The sequence below is a fragment of the Dysidea avara genome, chromosome 5, assembly GCF_963678975.1.
Source record: "Dysidea avara chromosome 5, odDysAvar1.4, whole genome shotgun sequence".
Classification (NCBI taxonomy): Eukaryota; Metazoa; Porifera; class Demospongiae; order Dictyoceratida; family Dysideidae; genus Dysidea; species Dysidea avara.
Window position 1 is genome coordinate 24,500,574 of NC_089276.1, and position 15,841 is coordinate 24,516,414.

The following is a 15,841-nucleotide window of genomic DNA, read 5'->3' on the forward strand; positions in this document are numbered from 1 at the left end:
AGGCAAGTTCTTCCCAGTCCGTTTGCTAGTCCTTTTTCCCAGTACATTTCGTGTTTTAGTCATGTATGTATGTATGTATGTATGTATGTATGTATGTATGTATGTATGTATGTATGTATGTATGTATGTATGTATGTATGTATGTTTAAAGTGCCGCTGCATGCTGTATTTTCCATATTGTACCGATCAGGGTTGAGACAAATAGTTTGAAGCTTCGTTAGCTTTCATAACATTCGGATGCTGCTTTATCCCACCAAGCTTTGTTACCATAGATACTAACAGGTTAAACCAGTAGCACAAGTATTGTCACTCCTTGTGGGAGCTGCCATTTACATAATTTTTGTGGTTAGTTACAGTATAGTTTAAACAATAGTTGTACTGGAGTAGAACAAAGTGTAGGAGTTTGTTCTACAGTGTACACCCTATGATCCATCAGTTGTGTTCATTAATTGTTGACATGACATTTTGTAACAAAGCTTCAAAGCTTCGGTAACGTTTTCAAAAGTAGCTTCAGAGGATGTACAGTACTGTACATTCGTGCCAACCTTAGTACTGATTAGCTGCATAACTGTACTGCATGAATTGTATAGCACAGTTATGTGGCTAATTGGGAAATTATGCAGATAATTGGACTAATCCAGTATGCTTGAGCCAATGCAGTGCAGCTATGCAGCGCAGTTATGTAAGGAATGTTACGAAAGCAACACAGAATGATTGATCATGTGCATGACATTGTAAATCACTGAAACTAGCCAGACTATTCCTATAGTGCTTACTGATAGTCTGACACAGAAATTATAGTCCAGTCATTTTAGCAAAAAAAAAATGGGTCAACCTTTAACTAATTGCAACAAAAACAGTTTCAACTGTTTCTGGCACAGAAAAGTGTGCTCTACAGCATATTAAAAGTCTCGGTGAGTCTCGTGAGGGGAAAGTGCTTTTTTGTGACCTTTTATGGCCAGTTTTAGTTATTTTCAGTTCTATTTCATCTGTGCATTATCAAAACCACTCAAATTGGGTATAAAATGATTGGTCTTACCATAAGGAACAATGTGATACTTGTTTGGTGTCCATAGCTTAATCTGTTCAAAAGTTATAACCATTTTACCTGTCACTTTAGTCCTGCCCACGCATATAATTGAATTTTGTTTAAAGCAACTTCTTTCTGGATTAATGATACTTTAACCATGGCAGGAGACACGTTTTCACAATAGAGGGTCATGATGAAACCTTAGATGTATTTGTTGCCATGGAAACACATAAGTACGTACTTTTGTACAGTTATTGTAATTATTGTAAGATATGAACAATACTTCAGATGATATGCATTACAGAAGATGTACACAACTGAGTTGGTGCAAGTTTAAAGTAGAAATTGTTTTCAAGTACTTCTGAATTAATACATCCTGGCCTTCCCATAAGCAACAGAGCATTTCACATTGTGTTTCTTGCTTGTGCAGTTGTACACTTCATACTGCCAGCTAAAGTCAGCCTCACTTGGTGCTTGTGGCAAATCAGAAAGTAATGGAGTATATTATTATTCATGCCCATTGTAGGGGGTTCATTTTGCCACAGCTACCTCTTCACTTTAATATTTGAAAATAAACTTAGCATTTTGTATGGATGGGTAAAAGATGCGTTTGTGGCAAATTTTTGTTGATATGTTTGTGGCACAGAGTTCTAGTGACTAACCAGGTGTCAAATTGTACAAAATATCTAATGTTTGTTCTGCAACGGAAATTTCTTCAGGGGTAGCTGACTCTTTAACAATACAGGTTTGGCTTGTTCTCATATGACTTGATGGATATGTGCACTTTACGATACCATACAGGTGTGAGGTAGTATTACAGCCAAGGAATGCATGCAGAGAAAGGACCCAATTACTCATTTATAGCCTTGATGTTCAGCTTTTTTGCACATTTAATGGAATTGGAAGAAAAAGTAGACTGAGACTCCAGACTGACATGATATAGCATAACCAAATGTGACTGTCAGGCTGAGCGTAGTAGTATGAGGAGCACATACAAGAAGCACAATGTAAATACTATCTAATAGGCTTACCAGTGTTATTGATTTATAATTACTAGAGATTTGGATTGGCCATCACTCGAATCTAGACAAAGAATTGATCAACTACAAACATTTTATGAAGGGATCAACAACTTATCAGGATTATCTGTTCCACCAAATTTCTTGTCAAATCAGTAATCCACCAGACACCACCACACTCACCAATTTTTCCAACCCAGTATGGTCCAGTTATTACCAACACTTTATTTTCGAGAACAATCAAAGATTGGAACAGGTCACCAGTAGCTGTCTCATAGAATCAGAAAACATACATAGATACATTTACCAATTGCTTATTGTCTATCTAATCGTTTGCTGTATGTTTTGTGTATGTGTGATGTCTTTAGTGTTCATCACTCCCTGGGTGCATCGGCAATTGCTATCTGCCCAGTAAAAATAAATTAATAAGTAAGCAAAACGTTTTCTGTTGCTTGTGGCAAATACAGAGAGTCGGGATGTACTAATTCAGAAGTAATCAAAAGCAATGATGATGATGATGATGATAATGATGAAGATATGAGTAACTATATTTGTATTGCACTCATTTCTACTTTAGACTCAGTTGTGTACATCTTCCGTAATGTATATCATCTGAAGTGTTGTTGATATCTTACAATAATTATCACAATAACTGTACAAAAGTACACACTTATGTGTTTCCATGGTAACAAATAAATATAAGGTTTCATCATGACCCTCTGTTGTGAAAACTTGTCTCCTGCCATGGTTATAGTAGTATCATTAATTCAGAAAGAAATTGCTTTAACAAAATTCAATTATATGCGTGGGCGAAATTAAAGTGACAGGTAAAATGGTTATAACTTTGAAACAGATTAAGCTATGGACACCAAACAAGTATCACATTGTTCCTTAAGGTAAGACCAATCATTTTGTACCCAATTTGAGTGGTTTTGATAATGCACAGATGAAATAGAACTGAAAATAACTAAAACTGGCCATAAAAGGTCACAAAAAAGCACTTTCCCCTCACGAGACTCACCGAGACTTTTGATATGTTGTAAAGCACATTTTTCTGTACCAGGAACAGTAGAAACTGTTTTTGTTGCAATTAGTTAAAGGTTAAACAGTAAAATGACTGGACTATTGAAGCAACAACCCCACACAGATGGCACAATAGTCAAACTAATCTTACCAAATCGTTCTACTAGTACAAATAGATTATATGACAACTTACTGATAGTCTGATAACTGAAAATTGAAGCAATTTGGGTACCCAAGAAAACCACTCCGAGCAAGATGACCAGAAAGTACAATAAAACACTTAAAGCACCACCTGTGCTTGTATGTATGAAAAATGCAGCACTCAGGTGTTGTCTTGTAGCAAATACAGCACTTGGCTTCACCTCGTGCTGTATTTGCCTCTCAACATACCCCCCTCATGCTGTATTTTCCGTATACATGTGCGGTGGTGCTTTAACTATGTATATACGGTATGTATGTATGTATGTATGTTGTATGTATGTGTATGTAAATGTATGAGTGATTGTAAAAGTCGTGCAGGTTTGCACGCGATATTGATATTAAACATGTGGAATTTTCAACTAAAGTAGGGACCATAGCACATCGATAAAAGGTACTGAAACAAGTTGGAGCAGTGCACGATATTAAATTACAGTGAAACAATAAGAAGTGTTATATCCCTACTGTGCTCAAAATACCATAATGGAAATGCACAGTAGGGATATAACACTTCTTATTGTTTTACTGTGATTTAATATCGTGCACTACTCCAGCTTGTTTCAGTACCTTTCATTGATGTACTATGGTCCCTACTCTAGTTGAAAATTTCAAGTTTTTTTGTGTACTTGTTTGTTGACTCTTTTTGTAAACAAAGATTATGACTGGTGAACCCACGCATACCACATCTGAAATGGCGCCGCTCCCATCTATATCAATTATCATCCAAAAAGTGAAGTACTGTATCCATTACGCTTCGTTGTCAGCTATGTTGAACCCGTTACACAGTGGTACGAATCAAGAACTGTTTGAAAAGCACCTCTACAATCAAAATAGCCACTATGAAAAATACGGATGATTTCTGTTTTGCAGGGAAGCCATCACGTGCCAAATCGACACTTTGCTGTCACATGTCATCGCTTGCCAAATTGACACTTTTCGCTGTCAGCAAAGATGAATGGGACACAAAGGAGGACACTGGTAAGTGGTAAGTCCATGAATAATACATTGTACGTACTGCAGTATACCAAAAGGCACCTCTCGGACTTAAGTGACGTCGAACAGTGAAAAATCAAGCCCGTAGCCATAGCCATTATCGAGTTACACTGTACGCTTGTCTGATGGTATCAGTCAGTTACTCAGTCAGTCATCAGTAGAAAATTCCGTTAATAATTAAAAAAAAAAAATTGTGTAGCAACTTGTTGAAAGTGTTTTGGGTCGATCTGAAAGCTTGTTTGGGCTTAGTTTTACCTAACCAAATCTGCCTCATCATTGTCTGGGAAAATTGAAGCTGGTTTTTGGGTGATGTTATTTCGTGAGGCACGCCTACTCCTTTGTGGTCCCTACTACAGTATATACTGTAATCTAGAGAAAATAGTCTATATTGGTACTACAAATAAAGTGCTGTTTATGTTTTTAACAGCTAACATGGAAGCTGTATTGATATCCTATGGTCGCATAGTGGAAGGTCCTCGGAAATCATTATCTCACATGTCCAGCAAGGATGCTGGAAACCAGGTACACTGTAGCTTATACACCACAATAACCATACTGCATGTTTACCATACTGCATGTTAATTGCCTTTCTACTATATTTTGGGGGGCTATTTATTATATTTGAGTATTGTTTTCTAATTTTTTTGATGAATCGTTGTGCAATTAGTGAAGATAATATTGAGAACTGAAAAAACAATTTCCTTCTTGCAAGGAGTCGATTTTCATTTTTTCCCATAGGACCCAATACATTAAAATGTTATGTATAGAGTCTGAGGTTGCCATTTTAAGGAGTGTAGCTTCTTTTATCTTCTCAGAAAATTTCCTAGCATATATAGTAGACAGGAGCTGCTATCATCAAGCCTTATGCCCTCAAGCTTAGTCATGGTAGTATTAGGCCACTTGTCGTGTTAAAAATTCCCAATGAGGGGGGCTTTTTTGTTTGTTTGTTTGTTAATGCAACCACAGGATGCTGCAGGTTTCTAGCTTAGTAACCTCATTAAACCTCCAGACATCACATTATTCGTATTTAATTTAAAGCAGAGTCATAGGCATTGTACTTGAAGAGTTAAGATAATGTTTGCAAAAAAAAGCTCAAAACTCTATGCATAGTTGCTGCTTGCAGATGTTGGCTTGGTTCTCATAGTGCTGCTACATGGTACTGTATATATAGTAAATCGAGGACATTATTATTGAACAGTTTAGTGTGACTATACTGTATACCTGTTCTATTGTCTGTCATTTATGTGTGACTCATTGACAGGTATTTAGCTTCATAGAGCAGCCAGAGACAATGATCTCTTTATCTCCTAATCATGAACTATTGGCAGTTGTATCCGGTAATAATGCATCGTTTTATGTGCAAAAAAGTACGTACATTTCAAGTACTGTACATATAGAGCATGTATTAGATTGGTTATAACATGTAGAGTTTGCGAAAGAATCAGTTGGTGGAGTTAGTGAATACAGTGAGTATATCCTAAACTGGGATGGTATGCTTCATATTGTAAAGGATTGGAGTGATGAAAGGTGAGTACAGTGTATGCTTGATAGACCACCAGTTTGTCCATTCAGTGTCATATTTTAGCTAGTGTATGTGCCTCCTACCTACATGCATCTCACTTCATGTTGTAGTTGTGTACATGCCCTTTCCCATACATATATACCGTACATGGCTGTTACATTTATGTACAGTAAAGCGAAAATATGAATATCATGCTATGGTCTGTGGCATACCAAGGTGTGTCTGATTAGTACTGTACTTCCAACAATAGCATGTTATATACCCTTTCATGTACATGTACTGAAGGAAGGGAAGTTGGGGAGGCTGCAATACAGGTGTAAGTCCTCTTTCAGGATGATCTCTAGTCAAAATTGCTTTTGTGAGGTCAGAATAGAACTGACGAAAATAAATTTCATACAGTACTGTGCTATAATGCTATAGCTTTGTACAGGGGTAGACTGGTAAATGGATAATTCCTACAGTACATAGATTAGCCGTAAATTTAGTATTCAATATTACAGTAAGTGGGTGGGTGATGCGAGACTTCATACACTGTAGTTGTTTACGTACAGGGTAATACACTGTACTTTCTGGCTACCTAAACACTGATGCTAAGTATTGGAGCAACAATAGAACAAATCTATGCTACAGTACAGTACCTTGTGTATTCTAATAAATTGAAGGAGTCCGCAAAAATGGCATTAAAATGCCGTTAGTATAATGTGTAAAGTTATACAGACAGCATCTCAAATAAGTGCCTTTAAAATTCGTAGCAATGATATATAAACACTAATCTTCGTGGCACTGCTGTTTAAATTCATCGAAAGAGTCTCACCAGTAATTCTGAAAGACTGTCTGCAGAACTTTTGTGGCATTGACACAAGGTAGTACAATATCTTGTATATCAGTTGTGTTTTACTGCTGAGTTAAAAAATTTTGTAACTTGCTGTTGTGGAAGTGTTAGCCAATTTTGTTGTAGACTAGAGATGGGCCTGACACTGTTATCTACCCTGTATATTTTGCTATAAAGGCGTTTAATTGCCTGTTTTGACTAGAGTCCTTCAATTAGTACACACGCAACTTGTGTGACCTGTAAGGATGGTTAATTGACATTTACATGTACAGCTGACTATCTGTCATAGCGGGCATTTCTCATGGGGAGTTTACAACCTTGCAAGTACACTGTATAATGTGGCATTAAATTTGTAACACTTTCTTTTAATTTAATTTTTTGTTTGTTAAGTTGTAAATTAATTCGTTATGTGAAATTTGACTAACTGTTTGCCAATTCACCAGGTACAGCTGGTACCCCTGGTATAGTGTTTGTATTACTGCTTGTTCACCTGCAGAACATGTGTATGAAGGTATCCATGACTGCCACCCCAGTTGCTACACAAGCATTAGCAATATAGTAAATACAAGGATTACAGTAGTACTCAGTTCTTACTTTCCGTTTTACATGCAGACAGTTTTTGAACAAATATTTTGTGCAAGCACAGGCCAGTTGTATATATCATTGTAAATTCCTTCTTTGCAAATTACATGTATTGTAAGTGGTGAAAAACTGCCGTTCAAATTGCCATTCATTACACTGTACTGTACATGTAGTACTTACATGTATTTTCTTTTAAATTTTTAGACCTACTCCTACAGCCATAGAATGCATATCATTCTGCAGTGGAAAGTTAGTTTCAAATAGTACAACATGCATGCACACACATATAATGTATAGATGAATAAAAAATTGGAAATTTTAAAATTGGAATAGGGATCGCTGAAAAAAGCCACCAAACAAGAAGGGATCGCTGGGGTGGTAATGTAAACCACAAATCCCTATTTTACTCTCTGTCATATATCTTTAGTTACATGCTCTGTCATCTTGAAGTGAGTCAAAATAGGGATTTGTGGTTTACATTACCACCGACAGAGAGTCAAAATAGGGATTTGTGGTTTACATTACCACCCCAGTGATCCCTTCTTGTTTGGTGGCTTTTTTCAGCAATCCCTTTTCCAATTTTGAAATTTCCAATTTTTTATTCATCTAGTTTGTGTACTTTTTTATTAATCCAGTATTGGATTATGAGATTTCTTTTATTGATAATGAAGACTGTTGTGAATAGTGTAATTTTGCATTCTGCATAGTAACGCCGTCAACATTTCAGTACACACATGAAACTGATCAAATTGCAATGTGCATACAGACTGAGAGTCTCCTAATATGAGCTACAATTTACATTACTGGTGCCTTTAATAGCTGTCAAATTCAGTGCAAGGATTGTACAGTAGTTATACACTTGACTGCATTATTAGAGTATTTAAGTGACTGCTAATTAGAGTATTTAATCTGATAACCCGCCCACGTACAATAATCACGGAGCGAAAAAAAACCACCTTGCAACAAAGTCATCAGCCCAGATTATACTTCCTGGCCTATACTGAGTTTAATAAAGATAGATTCTATTAGCCACAAGTAGCGCACACCAAAAAACTAAACTCTGAGCGTAATCTTGTACTGTATGGTTTTTCAAGCATAATGTCATTTTGGCAAGAAGAAACGGCCCGGTTTGGGCTGTTTCCATCTGAAAGCGAAATCAAAAATAGGTCATGGACACGCACAATGATCCATTCAGCAAGCCTTGTTACTTTTTATCCCAGGATTCTCCTTGTAAACTTCGCTATGCCTGTGAAAGAAGAATAAGAATAATAGTGATAATAATTATTATGAATAATAACTAGATGAATAAAAAATTGGAAATTTTAAAATGGGAATAGGGATCGCTGAAAAAAGCCACAAAACAAGAAGGGATCGCTGGGGTGGTAATGTAAACCACAAATCCCTATTTTGACTCACTTCAAAATGACAGAGCATGTAACTAAAGATTTATGACAGAGAGTCAAAATAGGGATTTGTGGTTTACATTACCACCCCAGCGATCCCTTCTTGTTTCGTGGCTTTTTTCAGCGATCCCTATTCCCATTTTAAAATTTCCAATTTTTTATTCATCTAGTTTGTGTACTTTTTATTAATTCAGTAATGGATTATGAAGAGACTGTTGTGAATAGTGTAATTTTGCATTCTGCATAGTAACGCTGTCAACGTTTCAGTACACACATGAAACTGATCAAATTGTGATGTGCATACAGACTGAGAGTCTCCCAATATGAGCTACAATTTGCATTACTGGTGCCTTTAATAGCTGTCAAATTCAGTGCAAGGATTGTTGTTATACACTTGACTGCATTATTAGAGTATTTACATGATTGCTCTATTAGAGTATTTAATCTGGATAACCTGCCCACGTACAATAATCACGGAGCGAAAAAAAACCACCTTGCAACAAAGTCATCAGCCCAGATTAAGCTTCCTGGCCTATACTGAGTTTAATAAAGACAGATTCTATTGGCCATAAGCAGCGCACACCAAAAAACTATTCGTACAACAGTCACGTATGAATAGTTCTTAGGCTATTTGTACGGCAGTCACGTGAATCATAATAAATGAGCTAGTTCAACGATTTTTGCATTCCAGAAACTACACGTGGCTTTTGGCGCATAAGTTTGGTGGTGTGAACGTCTGGTACATCTTTGGCTAGAGTAAATTGTCGAATGCTTTGGTGGATTTTAAAATATCGCAGAGGATCTTAGTGATGCAATATCGACATTTCAGCAAGCCGAATTCTCGGCCGAATTTATGCAACCCTGTACGCCAGACACTCTGATGATTTTCCGGTGAGGAGGATCATTTGAATCAGTGTCAGCAACACGTGCACCAAAGAAGTACTCAGAAAGGGACCATGTAGTTGTAGAACGAGTAAGCATTACCAGATTAGTGTAGTTCAATATCACTGCCACAGTTTTGGGTGAGGCACTTCCGTTAAGACCATTTTCATTACGTCATTACATTCAAATTAAATTTCTCCAGAACAACTCGGTGATACTAAGCATACCAGACCCTTACTCCATGCGAAAGGGTGGGCGCCGCCAGACTAATCAGTATGAACATCACACTTTTGAATTTACAGTGTATAAATAGCTTTTTTGCTATTCATATGGACCGCCGTACGAATAGCACAAGGTGATTTCATAGCTATTTGTATGTGACCGTACTAATAGCAACGGCCAAAAACTTAACTTTGATCAAGATCTTGTATGGCTTCTCGAGCGTAATGGCGTTTTGGCAACAAGAAACGGCTGGGTTTGGGCTGTTTCCATCCGAAAACAAAATTAAAAATAGATCATGGACACGCACAATGATCCATTCAGCAAGCCTTGCTACTTTTTATTCCAGGATTCCCCTCCAAAACTTCGCTATGCCTGTGAAAGAATAATAATAATAATATTATGAATAATTATACAACCAAGTACTAAGAATAATACGAAACGCGGTTAAAATTACGTCATAAATAAATAAATAAATAAATAATTAAATAAATAAATAATTAAATAATTAATAATTAATGTTTGAGAAAACTACGGGGCCTAGAGACATGAACTAACCGGGGATAGATTCGCCTGTGAATGAAGGCACAAACGTATAATCGTCGCTCCTGTTTGTGCTGATGACTTGACCATACGTGTAATTCTATATAACGCCCAGTACCACACCCTTGCTTAATTACTTACATATTGCGCGAAGAAGATTAGCGATGCCCGTGCAGGAGAGCCAGAAGCCACTTGTGTAAACAAGAAGATTACAAGTAAGTTTTTATGTTTGTAACATCTCAAGTCTCCATGCCAGCTGCCAGTGGATTCATTCACGTAAATAAACAATACAAGAAAACATTAAACTGACGTATGCCACGCTCTTTACAATAAGCTTACAGTTACATATAAAATACAAGTAAACAATTTTGTCTTGTGCAGCTGGCATGGCGAACTTTCTTTGTGTTGGTGTCAGGCAATTCAATACGTGCTTAATCTTTTTTGCCTTCACCTGGCATAGCTACTAGGCTCTAGTGGCTTGGCTGTCTTCCTTTATCTGGTTTATCTGGCTTGCATACGCCTACAGCATTGTGTAGCTATCTCCTGAAAGTTGTGTATGCATAACTATGGTGTGTCACCCATCACTGTGCCATTGCTACATCACTGATGAACCTTACTTAGCTCTAGTTGATGTTGATATGCATTGCTGTATATGGGCTAATAATTATTATCTGCATGGTGATGTTGCCTATAATGTATTGCTGCATACAATACTGCAATAATGTATAGTTCTCTCCTGTATGTTTTGTATACATATACTTTGTACACATCACTGTGCCATTACCACACCAATGATGTACTGGCACTTAGCTACTGGTGGCCTTTAGTTACGATGCCACTATTGTGTTATATCTGTCACTACTGTGACATATTGAGTTGATTTGGGGATAATGCATTCACCACCTAATAGCCTCACCGGGGGGCTGTCACGTTGGTGTATGTACTTGGTTGTATGTGACGCGGTCCTAGTAATAAGAATAATAATAATATGAACAAACAAACAGGCATATTTCAGTTTTGTCTGAAATACGCATACTGCTTCCTTTTCACTTGATACTTACTAGTGGACCCATACTCATTGCAAAGAACCACCAGAGGGTTGTTTTGAGTTGAAGGATGCTTTTCAAGGTGGTTTTTAGGTGTGTGTTCTATTAGGATTTTTGCAAAAAACATGGGCGATCCCTATTATGAACCCACTATCGTGGTTCATGATATTATGAACCCACTATCATGGTTCATGATATTGTACAATGTTAAATGGCAGAGTGTACTTTAGTGCTGAGCGATAGTAAAAATTTTACTATCACGATAGTTACTCATTAAATATCGCGATAGTGAATACTATCCCGATAGTTTATGAAACACTTTGCTCTTAACAAAGTCTTAGTTGTATAGCTATGATTTGTAGTCATATAGAAAGTTATTTTGTATGCACAGGACATTTGTTAATTAACTGCGTGGGCGGCCGATGGAATATGGACTTTTGGTAAAGCTTTTACAGGCCACTCCTTTGTAAGAAAGCTGGTAATACCAACTGTAAAACAGTATAGAAGGGTTGTTAATACCATTTTAATGCAGATCTGAGCTTATCATAACTATCACGATAGTGATATCCCTACTATCGCGATAACGATAGTGATTTACTATCGCGATATATCGCACTATCGATACTATTGCTCAGCCCTAGTGTACTTGTGGTTCATATACTGTAGGTCTGATGAATTTTCAGTAGTAGCTGTTGGGTTTTCTGATGGTTTCTTAAGATGCTATACCCAAGTGAGTTAGTGACACCTGGATATAAAGGTTGCTAGTGTATGCGTATATGGTTATCGCATTGAATTGCAGTATTCTAGTAATAATGTTTGTTCACATACATTACATGTAGCTATGTAACTGTTAAGTATTATTCTCTGACGCAACGTGTACCACTAAAATCCTGTGTGATGAAATGCTCTAATTGAAAAATCACCAATTCCGTATAAACCTTTTGAATTACTGAACTCCTACTTGCAGTAAAGTTCCTTGCTTATTAGTGATAGTGTATTGGCTGTACCCTCCATGTAGCAAAGTGTGTACAGTAGCTAACTTACTACACCGTATAAGGATGCAGTGTGGCTGTTAATTGAGGGTGGCCACTATAAATACATTTGTAGAATATATTTATTTCTTTTTATAGTATTTAAAATGTTCGAGTATCACAATCCTTGTCGCAGGGTAAATTAGTCTTATGAACAATGCAGTACTTGGGATAGGTGAATGTTTTGGTAGTTAACTACACTGATAAACACAGTACAAGTACATGTATTACAGGCCTGCAATATAACCCCCCCTGCAACTTACCACAGACCTGATATACACAACATTCATTTTTATGGGGATGATGATGTACAGTAAAGATGGGGAGGTCTGGGGTTGAAATTTATTTTATTGTTGATACAGCTGTACATACAGGGACACAACCTTGTGCTATATTGACCATTTGTGTACAGTTGGGAATCTGAACTGCATGTATGCATATACTACAGTATACTGTACATGTAGTGTATTATCAGTATTATGTTAGGATGGTCGACCACTGCTCTCCCAGCAACTCCACAAGAGTGAGATCACTTCATTGTCATATACATCACCTATCAAACTGTCCTCCAAGACTATTCATCAGGTCTGTATTTAAGTATTTTTAGTCATATTATGACTTACTTTACGTGTACAGTACTCAGTTATCCAATGCTTGTTTATATATCCAAGATCAGAAATGATTGTTCTATTAGAGTATTTTGAGTACAGGTGTACGCATGTTCTAGAGTATTACTGCAGAGAAGGATGGAAACATTTAAGTGCCGTTAAAATGAATTATGCAAAACAAGATCTATATACTCTAATAGAGCACCATATACTCAAATAAAGTGGTCAAGTGTACAACTAACAATCAATCATCACCTCCAAAAATTCCAAGATGCATCAGCATGCAACATTTGAATGTTTTCTCCATGTATTTCATAATTTTGTTGCTAAGGAAGTGTAACTTGAATAAACCGTTGTAAACCACTCAACTTAAATCTTTTAGTTTCTATGTGCTAGCTTTGAGTCTGCTTTAATTAAGGGGCCCTTTCAACTCGAAGGTACTATAGGGACCTCTTTCAACTTGAAGAGATACATAGTTTCTAGCAGCCTACTAGGCCCGTGCTGTTGTTTTTTGGTCTTTATAATACCTGTATAGGAAGCTGTTCATACCTTTCACCCATATTTGGGGATGAAGTATACGCTTCAAAGTAAAGCTTACTGTACCTGCCTTATACAGAGCCTATAGAGTGCTCACACTGGCTGGTTTCTTCATATACAGGGGTGTACAGGTAGCACTGCTATTTCCTCCACCTATACTTATATTGCAAAAAATACATTGAGATTTGTACTATAGTACTATAGTATAAGTGAGATAAACTCCTCCAACAGTTAGACAGTGTTGAAAACTGAAGCACATTTCCTACACTGTATGTACTTAGTGTTCTCCACTGAGTTTGTACAATACTTGCAGTGTATGATGGGTAGTCAGTACATTACATGTAGTCTTGTATGTACTAACTTTTAGTATTTTTAGTACATATAGACACTTATGTGTTGTATGTTATTTAGGCTGAGCTGTTGGCTGTATGTAACAACGTTTTGATAGTGATTGATGGACCGAGCTTGACTGCTACCATTCTATCATGTATAGACAAAGACATTAGCAGAGAACAAGGTACAATATTTGTTAATGTGTTTCTATTGTAGTTGTGTGCATTGTATAGACCAACTTGAGACTATGTCAGATTTAGTATATCAGAAGTGGAAGTTGGACAAGCAACAAAATACAGCAAACATCACTTGTATTAGTAAGTATACACAGTGTTCAGTGTGTATTCACCTCTAGCTGGTATACCCTTCATATCTCACATTGAGTACACACCCCTGTAGATAATACAAACATGCACGTCATTATTATTTATTACTCTGTAGTAGATTGTAATGCACAGTAGTGATGTGCAATATATCGATTAAATCGATTATCGTGATACCTGTACACAGGGTGTATATTAATTTTTATATCGTAATCATGATAAAAATTAATATCGTTATATCGTGATATATGATGGTGTGGTAATTTCATCAGAAAATGATGTTCAGGACAGTATTAATTTCTTTATAACAGACTTACTTGCAGAGGAAAGTGCATGTTAGGGACTATTTTACATGCTTTATACTCAAATACTAGCAATTCATTACCATGACTTCATGCAATTTGTATAATTATCGTGATAATTTATCATATCGTAATAAAAGAAGAGAGCAATAATCGTGATAGGCAATATACAAAATTTGCCATATCGCACAACACTAATGCACAGGTATTAATCATATTACAAAACTGACTTACAGTTAGAGCAGAGTGGACAAAGGAGAATTTATAAGAATTTGTTCTAGTCTAATTGAGTAAAGCATCCCTTCGAATTACCTTGGTAGTTGAAGAGGATGTGCAAATATTTCCATCATTTTGTGTGACCATGCAGGTCTGCGAGAATAGGGCATGTGGGCACAAACTACACCCCGACACATAGCACCTCATATCTCAGTTCTGGGATAGAATTATTTTTATTCTGTAACTTGTATTGTAAAGCCAACAAAATGTTTAATATATGTTGAAAATTTCATGGCCGAGCAATAATGGAATACAAAGTTATGGCACATCAAAAGTAGGCAATTTTTATGTGGCCACATGCCCTGTTTTCGCAGGCTCGGTCACTTATACACATTAATGATCACGAGTTTAGCTATGTTCCTTCTAGAGTGGAGGCTTTGTAGGTCCAGAGATTGTAACGTAGTGGTTACAATGGAATATGGGAAGAAATTGTTAAAGGCAGCATGTCTTTCTCTTTGGATGCTTACATCAGTGTACAAACAGAAGCAAGGATTGTGACTTGTACATATTGCTTTAGTACTTACAGTAAATGACATTGTCATACAAGATTTACTTGGACGGCTTTAGGTATTGTATCTGATTATTCCACGAAAGCTTACAGTCAATTTGGTGTGGTAGTGACTTCCTTGATAAGAGATTCCATGATATACAGTGTATAGGGCTCTTTGTACAGTACTTGTAGTACACTGTACATAGAAATGTATATTTGAAAGGCATTTGCCATTTGAGTGAGCTATTTTCAAGGGCACACAAGTGTTGCTGTAGCTGCAATCATCCTTTGAGTAAACATACTGTAGAGTAGGAGTAAAAGAGGACATCAGCACAGAATCTTACTTGATTACAGTACATACTCAAGTAGCGAGATCACTGATATACATCAGAAATATAGAGCCGTTCCTTGTTGCATGCTCGAAACTGCACAGGTAGAATGACTTTTCATGTTGTCTACTACAACATGTTGAGATCTTTGGTTAGAAAAGCTAATGCTGGTCCATGAATTCCATAGTGGGAGAATTTCTGATATAGTAGAGCTGGGTGATATACTGGTACGTATCATAGGAGAAGGCATTTTAATACTGTTACCGTACCGGATGAATTTTTAGAAAATACTGCCATATCGTCTAGAGTTAGAAGGCAAC

General features: G+C 36.7%; 1 protein-coding gene across 4 annotated transcripts in view; it reads left to right on the forward strand.

The window, feature by feature from the left end:
- Positions 1 to 15,841, forward strand: part of LOC136255775 (rab3 GTPase-activating protein non-catalytic subunit-like) — a 56,005-nt gene that overhangs the window by 4,052 nt on the left and 36,112 nt on the right. The window contains exons 2-10 of one of the 4 annotated variants that reach the window (XM_066048665.1): positions 4,141 to 4,248; positions 4,691 to 4,785; positions 5,525 to 5,630; positions 5,691 to 5,790; positions 7,404 to 7,448; positions 11,959 to 12,022; positions 12,810 to 12,908; positions 13,880 to 13,985; positions 14,035 to 14,118. In XM_066048665.1, the coding sequence (XP_065904737.1) occupies positions 4,179 to 4,248; positions 4,691 to 4,785; positions 5,525 to 5,630; positions 5,691 to 5,790; positions 7,404 to 7,448; positions 11,959 to 12,022; positions 12,810 to 12,908; positions 13,880 to 13,985; positions 14,035 to 14,118 (769 nt within the window). In that variant the 5' untranslated portion in view covers positions 4,141 to 4,178. Of the gene's footprint in view, positions 1 to 2,571; positions 2,591 to 4,140; positions 4,249 to 4,690; positions 4,786 to 5,524; positions 5,631 to 5,690; positions 5,791 to 7,403; positions 7,449 to 11,958; positions 12,023 to 12,809; positions 12,909 to 13,879; positions 13,986 to 14,034; positions 14,119 to 15,841 lie in introns of those variants that run through there. The other 3 variants (XM_066048666.1, XM_066048667.1, XM_066048668.1) reach the window with 3 other exon arrangements.